This window comes from Boleophthalmus pectinirostris, unplaced genomic scaffold, assembly GCF_026225935.1.
Source record: "Boleophthalmus pectinirostris isolate CB_2022bp ecotype Guang Dong unplaced genomic scaffold, ASM2622593v1 HiC_scaffold_17, whole genome shotgun sequence".
NCBI classification, from domain to species: domain Eukaryota; kingdom Metazoa; phylum Chordata; class Actinopteri; order Gobiiformes; family Gobiidae; genus Boleophthalmus; species Boleophthalmus pectinirostris.
Window position 1 is genome coordinate 9,519,271 of NW_026571115.1, and position 12,644 is coordinate 9,531,914.

At 38.6% G+C, this 12,644-nt stretch overlaps 1 protein-coding gene across 1 annotated transcript in view; it reads left to right on the forward strand.

Annotated features, from left to right (window-relative positions):
- Positions 1 to 724: 724 nt before the first annotated feature.
- The window catches only part of kcnh4a (potassium voltage-gated channel, subfamily H (eag-related), member 4a), a 55,626-nt gene continuing 43,706 nt past the window's right edge, over positions 725 to 12,644 (forward strand). Inside the window, exon 1 of the mRNA XM_020926218.2 lies at positions 725 to 800. Within this exon, the coding sequence (XP_020781877.1) occupies positions 725 to 800 (76 nt within the window). The remainder of the gene's footprint in view (positions 801 to 12,644) is intronic.

The window sequence follows — 12,644 nt, forward strand, 5'->3', positions numbered from 1 at the left end:
GGTTTTGTTTCTTTTTAGTCCTAGTTTGGTCTGAAGTTTTCACAGGTAAAAGTTGATGAGAATTTTTTTTTTTAACGTATCTTAAATATCAACACATTCATTAGTTTTAAAGCCACACTGTAACTTTCCAGCCGACGTCTTGTCTCCATGGCGATGTTAGTGCTGTTTCTTTTCATCATTTATTTTTTCAAGCATGTTTGACCGATCTTTAATTCACTTCTTTTCAAGACGCCATCTCGACACATTTATTTTCTATTCATGAGTTTCAGCTTCCTGTTACATGCAACATCCCGAGGGCTTTTTCCCATTAAAATTATATTAAATCACATTTCAATCGCCATGGCAACAGTCCTAACTTTTCATCATTCTGAAACCCGTGGGTACCCGAGTGTTTTAGAAAGTGAAGTGACACAGTGAACGGCAGTTTTGATTAGAAAATGGGGGAGGGGTGAGAGAGAGAGAAAGAAAGAGGGGGAGGATGGAGAGATGGAGGAGAGACAAAGGAGAGAGAGATGGAGGAATAGAGGAGGAGGAGGAGAGATGGAGGGAGGCGGGAACTACGGTGAGAGGAGAGATGCTCAGAGCTGCATGCATCCTCTGGAACAACTGTGAGCCTCTGTCTGCAAAACCAATGCGAGCTTCTGATCGTTTAAACGCATTTTAGTTTTGAATTCTCATTTTTTTTTATCATTATTTGGACAATTTGTAAAACTTTAAATACAAGATGCCAGTGATGAAGGGTCTCCTCGCTCCGCAAAATATGTTCCTGGACAACATCGCCAACCACTTTGACGGGACTCGTGAGTAGATTTTGTATTTTTTAACATTTGTTGTGAAGTTGGTCCCACAAATGTTGCTTTTCTTGGTGGTTATGATTTTCTTCATTTTAAAGCAAGTTGTTAAGTTATTATTGTCTTTAAAAAAATTCGAATTTAGTCCTGATTTACTCCTAGATTAGTTTAGTCCTGGTTTAGTCCTAGATTAGTTTAGTCCTGGTTTAGTCCTGGATTTGTCCTACTTCAGCCCTGGTTCAGTTTTGGGTTAGTCCTGGTTTAGTCATAATTTAGTCCTGTTTAGTCCTAGTTTAATCCTAGATTATTTCTGGTTTAGCCCTGGTTTTAGTCCTGGTTTAGTCCTGGTTTAGTCTTGGTTTAGTCCTATTTTAGTCTTGGTTTAGTCTTGGTTTAGTCCTGGTTTAGTCCTGGTTTAGTCCTGGTTTAGTCTTGGTTTAGTCCTGGTTTAGTCCTGGTTTAGTCCTATTTTAGTCTTGGTTTAGTCTTGGTTTAGTCCTGTTTAGTCCAAAATTAGTCCTAGTTCATCCCTGGTTGAGTCCTGGTTTAGTCCTAGTTTAGTCTTGGTTTAGTCCTAGTTTAGTCTTGGTTTAGTCCTAGTTTAGTCTTGGTTTATTCCTAGTTTAGTTCTAGTTTAGTCCTGGTTTAGTCTTGGTTTAGTTCTGGTTTAGTCCTAGTTTAGTCTTGGTTTATTCCTAGTTTAGTCCTGGTTTAGTCTTGGTTTAGTTCTGGTTTAGTCCTAGTTTAGTCCTAGTTTATTCTTGGTTTAATCCTAGTTCATCCCTGGTTTAGTCCTGGTTTAGTCTTGGTTTAGTCCTAGTTTAGTCTTGGTTTAGTCTTGGTTTAGTCTTAGTTTAGTCCTGGTTTAGTCTTGGTTTAGTTCTAGTTCAGTCCTGGTTTAGTCCTAGTTTAGTCCTGGTTTAGTCTTGGTTTAGTCCTAGGTTTAGTCCTGGTTTAGTCTTGGTTTAGTCCGTTTAGGTTTAGTCCTGGTTTAGTCCTGGTTTAGTCTCTGGTTTAGTAGTCTGGTTTAGTCCTGGTTTAGTCTTGGTTTAGTCTTGGTTTAGTCTTGGTTTAGTCCTTGTTTAGTCCTTGTTTAGTCCTGGTTTGGTTTATTTTCAGTCCTAAAATGTGTTACAGTTTATTAAAACCGGACAGCTGTTTTAATCCATCTATTTTGGACAAGGTTTAAATCTATTTTTCATCCTGTTTTATTTATTCTTGGTTTGTTTGAGTTTAATCCTGTAATCTGGTTTAATCCCACTATATTTAGACTTGGTTTAGTCATGACTTGGCTCTGGTTTAGAATTGATTTAGTTTCTTTTTAGTTGTAGTTTGGTCTAGCGTTTTCAGATGTGAAAATTTGGCATGAACAAAATTTAATGCATTTTCAATATGAATAACCTACATTCATATTTTTGTCACTAGTCATATATTCCATTTCTTTTTATACACATAATAAATGATTCAATTAAATTTAACCTAAATACATTTTTGCAGTGTCCAAAATAATTTCAGTACGTCACTTGCTTACTCAGAGCGGAACCATAAAAAAGTTGATAATTAAAGGTTGTAAAGAGGATTTTTTTAAGGGAAGAGAAATACAGCGACCGTCCTTGTGCGCATTCAGAATTACTGTTGAAGTTTCCTGTCTAGAAGTAATTCAGCGACAGACGCGTCAGTTTTTAGACCCTTCGTCTGCTTCGGTCGTGCCATCGCTGGACGAGATCTCCAAGAATCACCTCAGTTTGGCTTTGCTACTTTTCCACTTCTCTTCTTCTTTCAGCGACCTCAAAAACAGACTTTCTTTTGCGGCGAACCGGTCGTGGATTCTCGTCCGCCGTCGCGACAAACTTTGTGCGAAATGCGAGGTTTAAGCGACAGTTCGAAAATGTCTCTAAGAACCGCTGCGTAAACCACATAATTCCCGACGCTCCGACGAGTCAGTTATACTAGGGAGTTTGATTGACAACCTAACAGCCAATAGAAAATGAGGGAGCCTCGTTTTCTATTGGCTGATGTTTATCTGGCCTCACTACGTCCACAGTTGATAGATTTTCGTTCTTTTTTTTTTTGATCATCATAATTACAAAGCTGCTGCGTCTCTGTAATGGTATTTTAATCTTTCACTGACATTTTGAAACAAAAAAAAAAATCCTCCATACAACCTTTAAACAATGAAATGAAATAAAAACAGGCAAGACTCAACATATCCATGGACAATTACACCTGTTGCCATAGCGATTAACAATTCAAAATATTATATCTTTTGAATGGGGAAAAAAGTCATGAAAATATTGCAGGTGTTCCATGTTATACGCAATATTTTGGGAACTCATTTTTGTCCAAAGAAAGTCTGATTCCAGTGGTTTCCTTGAGTCCAGAGTTAAAAATACACTTGTTTTGACATTTAAGATGTAAATGTGCATATGAAATGATTAAATACACATTTGTATTGGAGTGCTCTGGGGTGTGCGGTTGCCGTGGAAACATTAAGAGTAGCAGACTATAGAGAATAATGTACATGGCTCTTTAGTAACAAAGGGTCAGAGAGGCACACGGGGAGACCTTGTTAAAGCGCACACCAGTAATTAAGGTTACTGACATTTCACTAATAAATCAATAAATAATTAAAACTCTGATCACTTTGGAATTTTATGGTCATTTTGGTGTTGGTTTTGATTTCTCATTTTTATTGTTTTAAAAATGTGGAAATCAGAGCTAGTACATTTAAAACTGTTTGCATTGGTCCAAAGTTCTTCCTCACTTAATTATGTATTCCATGAATCCTAATTAATTAATATTATCATTCATAGAACGTAATGAAGTAAAAGTAGTAAAGTACTGTACGTAAGTAAAAGGTATTGTAACTTGACATGGTTTAGTCCTGGTTTAGTTCTTGTTTAGTCCTGGTTTAATCCTGGTTTAGTTCAAATGTAGTCCTCGTTTAGTCTTGGTTTAGTTCTAATGTAGTCCTGGTTTAGTTTGGTTTAGTCCCAGTTTAGTCCTGATTTAGTCCTGGTTTTAGTCCTGGTTTAGTCCTGGTTTAGTCCTGGTTTCGTCCTGGTTTAGTTCTAATGTAGTCCTGGTTTAGTCTGGTTTAGTCCTGGTTTAGTCCTGGTTTTAGTCCTGGTTTAGTTCTGGTTTAGTCCTGGTTTTAGTCCTGGTTTAGTCCTGGTTTAGTCCTGGTTTGAGCCCTGATTTAGTCTGGTTTAGTCCTGGTTTAGTCCTGGTTTAGTCTGGTTTAGTCCTAGTTTAGTCCTGGTTTTAGTCTGGTTTTTAGTCCTGGTTTTAGTCCTGGTTTTTAGTTTAGTCCTGGTTTAGTCCAGGTTTAGTCCTGGTTTAGTCCTGGTTTAGTTCTAGTTTAGCTTAGGTTTAGTCCAGGTTTAGTCCTGGTTTAGTTCTAGTTTAGTTTAGGTTTAGTCCTGGTTTAGTTCTAGTTTAGTCCTGGTTTAGTTCTGGTTTAGCCCTGGTTTTAGTTCTGGTTTAGTTCTGGTTTAGCCCTGGTTTTAGTCCTGGTTTAGTCCTGGTTTAGTTTAGTCTGGTTTAGCCCTGGTTTTAGTCCTCCTTTAGTCCTGGTTTTAGTCCTGGTTTTAGTCCTCCTGGTTTAGTCTGGTTTAGTCCTGGTTTAGTCCTAGTTTTAGTTTGGTTTAGTCCTGGTTTAGTTCTAGTTTAGTCCTTAGGTTTAGTCCTGGTTTAGTTCTAGTTTAGTCCTGGTTTAGTTCTGGTTTAGTTTTTAGTTTAGGTTTAGTCCTGGTTTAGTTCTGGTTTAGCCCTGGTTTTAGTCCTGGTTTAGTCCTGGTTTGAGCCCTGATTTAGTCTGGTTTAGTCCTGGTTTAGTCTGGTTTAGTCCTAGTTTAGTCCTGGTTTTAGTCCTGGTTTTAGTCCTGGTTTAGTAATGGTTTAGTCCAGGTTTAGTTCTAGTTTAGCTTAGGTTTAGTCCAGGTTTAGTCCTGGTTTAGTTCTAGTTTAGTCCTGGTTTAGTTCTGGTTTAGTTCTAGTTTAGTTTAGGTTTAGTCCTGGTTTAGTTCTGGTTTAGCCCTGGTTTTAGTCCTGGTTTTAGTCCAGGTTTTAGTGGTTTTAGTCCTGGTTTTAGTCCTGGTTTTAGTCCTGGTTTTTAGTCCTGGTTTTAGCCCTGGTTTTAGTCCAGGTTTAGTCCTGGTTTAGTCTGTACCTTGGTATGTTGACGTCACTAGCCTGTCTCCATAGAAATATAAAACTTTAATGCCGTACTATAATGCCAGACAAAATAATCACATTTCCAAGCAGATAAACAGGTGTTAGATCTTCCACCACAAAGCTGCTTATTGCTACGTTCCAAACACTAGTTTTAATATAATCTGTCTTTGTATCCGGTATCACATTTCTTCACACAGCTTGCTCCATGCTGACCTTTGTCCCTTCTTTATTCTTGTCCCACATACATGTGAAAACATCATTCCCAGGTGAGCCGTGTCCATAATGACTTCATTGCAATCTGAGGTGTGAGGCCACAATCTCCTGCACATCCTCTGCTGTGGAACATGTCACGGGGACATTTTTTTTCCCTCAGTTCTGCAGTGTGTCTGTATGTGAGCTCTGTGAGTGGGAGGATAACTACAGATCATATACAACACAAGTCACTTCTGCCATTTCAATGAAATGTTGGAACTCGAGCTTTGTCTTTGACCAGTTATAAATAGGTGTCCTAATTTTAATGGTCTTATATTATACACAGTTGTGTCTTGTGAACTTTAAAGGGACAGTCCAGAAATTTTGGACATAGGACCTCATTTCCTAGTGAGCCAGAGTGTTGGAGACGTGTGGAGACACTTTTTAAATATAGTCATAGTTATCCTGCCACTAAAAACAGTCTTACCCACTCCACAAAACACCCGAAACAAATCTATTATTACACCAGACTGTCTATGTAAATGTTTGTGTTCATAGAATAATGTTTGAAATAAAACTAACCTTGCATCACTTGAGCTGCCGGATGTTGAGGGACTATTTTCTCATATATCAGTCCGCCGCTGTCAAACTTTCAATCAGGAAGTACAACTCGCTGCTGCTGCTCAGACATAAATCCTTCAAATGCAACGTTTAAAATTATTCTATCGACACAGACATTCACATTGACAGTCTGGTGTAATAACAGATTTTCTACGGGTGTTTTGTGGAGTGGATAAAACTGTTTTTAGTGGCAGGATAACTATGGCCATTGACATGCACTAGCCTAGCACCAGCGACCTCTGCAAATACAAGGACTGGATGGAATATTTTAAAAAGTGTCTCCACACGTCTCCAACACTCTGGCTCACTAGGAAATGAGGCTCTATGTCCAAAATTTCAAACTGTCCCCTTCAGGCTTGTTACCTCCTGAAAAACGTACCTGGAGTTGTGTTTTGTTTCATTCACATGTTTGACACACAAATTCTGCATGTTTAGGCTGAGTTCTTCTCTCAGATTGAAAACACTTTTGTTGTCATATGGTAATACAGGAAGTGCTCCAATGTGTTTTTAACTCCATACACCTTCACTAGAATCATTTGGATACTTGTAGCACTGGAATTGCCAGTTACTACACAAAAAAACATAAAAGGTCACTGTTGAAAACTACAACTACATGACATCATAAGGTGGAATAGAGCGTTTTAATGTTATATGTTATGAGGTTCTTTTTTCAGACCAAGAGTTTGTTTTCATAGCTGACAGTTTGGACTGCTCACTAACGGTCTTCCTCAGAGTCACGTGATCTTGCTGTGACATGTCTGGTCAGTTGATTTATACAGGTTTTGGTGCTGTCTTCCTACTGGTGGAGGCAGGACGACAGCGCCATCTGCAGTCCGACTTCCTCAGGACAGCATCCCAGGTGTGTGAGAGTAAAAAAGCCCCCTTGACCCGGTTTATAGTTTCATGGGCATGTTTCCGTATTTCGATTGCCTTTTCAATCCAGCGACAGTGTTTGTTTTCCTCTGTCCCAGTGTTGTTTGCTCCGTCCCAGTCCATAATGTGCTTCTCTCTTTTACAGTGTTCAGAAATGGCCAATTTGAGTTGTTCCTGTTCTGCTTTGTGTTTTGTTGCTCATGTTTCACCTTCGCTGTTTCCTTCTCATGTTTTGTTTTGTTTTGTTCTATGTTCCTTTTTTCATGGACTGAACGCCCTCCTTGTTTCTCCGATGTATGTTTTATTGCAGGACATGCAGGGTATTTCATTTATGACATTACATTTATGCTCTGGTTCTATTTTATCTTTCGGGTGGACCAGTATTGCCTGAGTTTTGTGTAAGGTTTCACTGCTGTGTTGATACTCTGTTTTCTTATTGCCCTCTGCACTTTTTCTGTTTTGCCCCTTATGTACGGTAATGTGACCATGCCTGCGCTCTTTTTTTCCATTTTATTTTTGTTTTTCTTGTTCTTTTCTTCTTTCGCTCTGACCATTTTGGGTATTGGCATTGCTTCAGAGCGTTGTGGATGCATTTGTCTTACTTCGTGCTGTCCTGAGGAAGTCAGACTGCAGATGGCGCTGTCGTCCTGACTCCACCGGAGACACCAGACAGCGCCAAAACCTGTTTAAATCAGCTGACTGGACACATCACAGCAACATCACGTAACCACTCTGAGGAAGAGCGCTAGTGAGCAGTCGAAACTGTCAGCTATGAAAACAAACTCTTGGTCTGAAAAATGAACCTAATAACATGAATTATGGGGAGACCAAAAGAACCTCATTGGATTAGAGCATCTTGAGTTTTGGAGATGTAGACAGACTAATAATAAAGAGTTGCTCAAACATGTGAATGAAACAAAACCCAACTCCAGGTCTGTTTCTGAGATAACAACATTATAACATGACTTAAAGCTCACACGAGACAGTTTTGTGTAATATTGGACCTCTAATGCTCTTTAATTTAATAACCCCAAAGCACTAGTGTCAGAATTAAACAGAATAAGGATCCGGCTGTCCCTCTCTTCTTCTTTCTGCTTAATATCCTTTCCTAATTGCTGCGTTGTCCCTGTGTCTCTACTGGAGATAATTAGCATTGCAATAACTTTCAAGTTTGAATGCTCACAATTAGCAGTAATGAAGGGACACCACTGCTAATGATTATGATTTAAAAGGCATTATGTAATAGTGGCTATTCAGAAAAGTTAAGCTAACTCAAAGTTGTTTTATCACAAACTTCAAAAAGAATCATCTGAAGTGGATAAGGTAGAAATTGCATTTTTCTTATGAATTTTGCCCTCAGATGGTCTTTTTAGATGATGATACGTTTATCTAAAAACATGAAAAATCACCGCCTGTCTTCAAAATACAAGCCTACAAATCAGCCACCCACTTACTGAAACACATTTATGAATTATTCACAGAAATACTCTCTTAAAGGCCCACGTGACGCTATTTTCTGATTTTTCTTATAAATGTTGTTTCCTCATCACAAACAGACCTGGTGTTGTGTTGTTTCATTCACACATGTTTAACATACAAACCCTGAAAATTTAGGCTGAATTCTTCTCTCAAACATAAAACACTCTCTTCCAACTTGTGATGTGTGGTGATACAGGAAATGCTCCACTGTGTTTTTAAACTCCATTCACCTTCACTAGCATAGACAGAAATTGCCAGTCTCTACTGAACAAAAGCTAAAAGGTTGTAGTTAACTCTGCCACTACATGACATCACAATGTGGAACAGATCATTTTGAGCTTTGCAGATGTACACAGACTAGTAATAAAGGATTACTCAAATATTTGTGATTGAAACAAAACACAACTCTGCTGTTTTCTTTTATTTTTGAGGCAGCAGCAACATTATAACATGGCTGAAAGCTCACAAGAGTTCGACTGGAGTAGTCTGCCACCACCTCGTCCCCACAGTGATGTTGCAGTATGCCATGTAACTTTTCAACCATGAAAGCAAGCAGTTTGGTTTGTCTTTGGGCAAGACACTTAGACAGGGTGGACAGACGTCCCTATTTACCCGAGACAGTCACAGATTTGAGCCCTGTGTCCCTTGTCCCAGCAGATTTATTCAAAAGCAGTGATTTGTCCCAGTTTTATACAAGAAATGTCCCAGCTGTCCCTATTTTTGATAGATTTTATGTAAACCAGGTCTAAACCAGGACTACATCAGGTCTAAACCAGGATTAAGGGCGCACTCAAATCAGGACTTTAGATCTGTGCTGTGCGTAAACACTGTTCTGTGGCCACACTCACAAGTTCACAACCGAAACTGGCCACGGCCTGATGACATCATCACATGTTGCTGTTTGTTTACATGTTCTAATGCTTTAGCAGAGAAAAAAAGTCCAGTGTCCTCTTGTGATACAGTGTAGAGTAGTGATGACAGCCAGACACGAGAGGCAGCTAAACTTCTGTCTGTCACAGTCTCTACTGAAGGTAAGTGTGGACTCACTGTGTGTTTTGGAACAGTCTATTAACTATTATCCTGGTATGAGTGACGTCAGCGCACACACAGGGTTTGTATAGTAAAGTGCCGTGCTTTGGCCCACCTCCTCCAACCAGGCCAAAGTCCCATCCGTGCCTCGCTTGGGCACAGCACAATTGCGCTCACCCTGGACAAACGTGCTTGGGCTCGATTCTAAAGTCCTAGTGTGAGTGCACGCTTAAACTGACTATCACACAATTTATGTCTAATCTGACCCCTGCCAACAGTAAAGAGGAGCATAAATTGTCATTTGTTTTGCCAAAACACAGAAAACCATCTTTGCGAATGACCATAAAGAAAGAAAATGCAGTGACAGAAGCCCCTCAGATTATGACTGACACGAAAATGCACAATGTTACACTCTCTTTTCACTATTTGTTTATACAAACCATCCCAACTCAGGTGTGTGTCCCAGTTTAGAGTTTTGAAAATCTGGTCACTGTACAGTTAGACCACATTCACTGTATGAATGTTTGTGTATATGTTGTGTTTTAACTACAAAAAACACACGTCATTTACTTTCCTAGGCAAAGTAGTTATATCTTCACAGAGACAAGCGTGTCTAAGTGAAGTACACTGCATCATTTAGAGTCAGTCAAAGATTGCCCACCAAGTATCTTTGCAGAAATATTATATGCAAAGTGTAAATGCAAACATGTTTTCCTCCGTGCTCTGAAATGCCCCTGCTAGTTGTTGGACTAACTGTGTGAATATGTTCAAATACACAGTTAACTGAAATCTGCTCATTAAAATGCTGCAAACAAAATATGATGTACAAACTCTGGCAGCGGAAGAGTTCACAGTCACACTAACCCCGTAGGTGCAAATTGCAGAGCGGCCATATGTTTTTTTTTTCACCGTTCTTTCACGCCAATCGCTATGGCAACTGACAAGTGAAAATTTTGTTCTGTTTATAGTTTCTCGCCAGATTAAAAACAGCAGCAGCAGCAACACATCTGTTTAAACGTAAAGCCGCCACATGGTGAAAAGTCCCTGGACGTCTGTTTAAATACACATGTAAATGTAAAGGCGACTCAGGGGCAGGTGCTCAGTATTGTCTGTACAGGAGATAATGGGAGAGACAAACCAAAACAAATATTATTCCTGTTATGTGTTTAGATTCATTCAGGTTTGTTTGAGTCATCTTTTATCCTCTGTCACTGCCTTTTCTCTTCCTACAAAAAGCTCTGAACACTCAACTCATCTACAGCCTTCGCGTGCATGGATCTGTAAATAGAATTAATTCATTTGGTTTCATTTTTATTTTTTATTTTTTTTACCAAGTGAGCAGTTAATTGATTGTTTGTTCAAGAGAATACAACAAAACTACACTCTTCTGCATTCTGTTAGACCTTAAACTATTTTTTTGTAGCAGCAGTTTAGTATTTATTGCAAATAAAATCAAATAAAATAATAAATCTGTAAATATTAGGTCTGAAAATGTGTAATGATGAATGGAACTGACCAAGATTGTCCTAAGATATAAAAAAGTGTAATAATATATAGCCCCATTTAATTTCTTAATATGTCATTGCTCTTATGAAGAGTTTTTAGTCCTGGTTTAGTCCTGGTTTATTCCACGTTTAGGCCTACTTTAGTCCAGGTTTTCAAGGTTTAATCAAGGTGTAGTCCTGGTTTAGTCTACTTTAGCAATGGTAGAGTCCTGGTTTAGTCCTACTTCAGTCCTGGTTTAGTCCCACTTTAGTAATGGTTTATTCCACGTTTAGTCCTACTTTAGTCCAGGTTGAGTCCTGGTTTAGTTCTACTTTAGTCCTTTAGTTTAGGTTAGGTTTAGTCCTGGTTTAGTCCTACTTTATTAATGATTTAATCCTGGTTTAGTGCTTGTCCTGATTTATTTAATCCTAGTCTTGGTTTAGTTCTGCTTCAGTCCTGGTTTAGTCCTTGTCCTGATTTAGTCCTCATTTAATCCTAGTTTAGTTCTACTTTAGTCCAGGTTTAGTTCTACATCAGTCCTGGTTTAGTCCCACTTTAGTCAAGGTTTATTCTTACATCAGTCCTGGTTTAGTCCCACTTTAGTAATGGTTTCATCCTGGTTTAGTCCTAGTCCTGATTTATTTAATCCTAGTTTAGTCTTGGTTTAGTTTTCCTGGTTTAGTTCCTTTAGTCCTGGTTTAGTCCTTGTCCTGATTTAGTCCTCGCTTTTAGCACAATGAATACAATAACAATATACATGTTCTTTCAACAGCAACTTCAAAGATGGAGGCAGAAGAGTTGAGAAAACTAATGTGGTTTGTTTTTTCAGTTTTTGATGATGAAATATTTGTAAAGAATCAAATCACATATCTTACATTTCTTAAAAACAAAACAAAACCTGGCTCGTTACAAAGACAACTGTGCCAAAACTTTTCATCCGTGCTTCTCTTTCTTTAGATTTCTTTAGACAGATCTGACCTATATTTTTTTTTTTGGTGCTTGTATCCATGGCGATTGAGTTTAATATACCATACTGTTGGACATTCCAGACCAAGCAATGACATGATTTGTTAACTTGGCTTATGTGGAGAAACTATAACATCTCCATGGAGACAAACAGGCGGCAGACTCCACCGGGAAAATTACACACGGCACCTTTACCCATATCTACTTTTCATCCACATTTTAACCCATTTCACAGAATAAATTGCCTGCAGTTGAACATGTGAGACAGTATAGCAGCTCAGACCAGGATCATTAGCCATGTTCTGTCCTCTCCTCTTCCACCCACTCCTCTGACCCTGCCTCTCCTCCGTGCTGAGCCTTGTGTAATCTCTTCTCCTAACACAAATCTTTCCATCACTCCTCATCTGTTTTAACACCAGCCTTGGCATTTTTTCATTAGCGATAAAAGCCACATTTCGCTTTTTGTACCTTTTACTGAACCATTAACCCTAAATAAAAGTGGCTGAACGTGTATTTACAGTAAAAGAAGTGAAGTCTGTCTGTACTGGCCATAGAATTCTGGTATAGATAGATGCTTTTCAAAAGGCATCGCAACATTCTGTTCATAGGTTTCAGCTTTTAATAACTACATTTTCAATCAATACTGTTATTTAAGCATGAACTAAAACTTGTTTTATTTATTTAGAATGATTACTCCTGGGTAACTGCTTAATTAATACCATATGCCATATAAGTATTTATTAACTAAAGGTCCTGTATCTGTTTTTCCCTATGTAGACCTGGTACAGATATATGCAGCTCTTGAGGTCAAAATATGTCTGCTGTCTCTGTGTACTGTCTGAATCTAATTAGAAAGCATTGTGAATCAGGAATTGCTATTTGTGTTTAGCTTTACCCTGTTTTTGAGATTTGTGAAAAGCTTTTATGAAGTAAGAAGGAACCTCTTTCACATTCTGAAGACACTTTAAAAATTAGGTACAGCCCCTTTAATGACCTGTATTTTTTGGAGTATAAGGCGCACCAACCAACAAA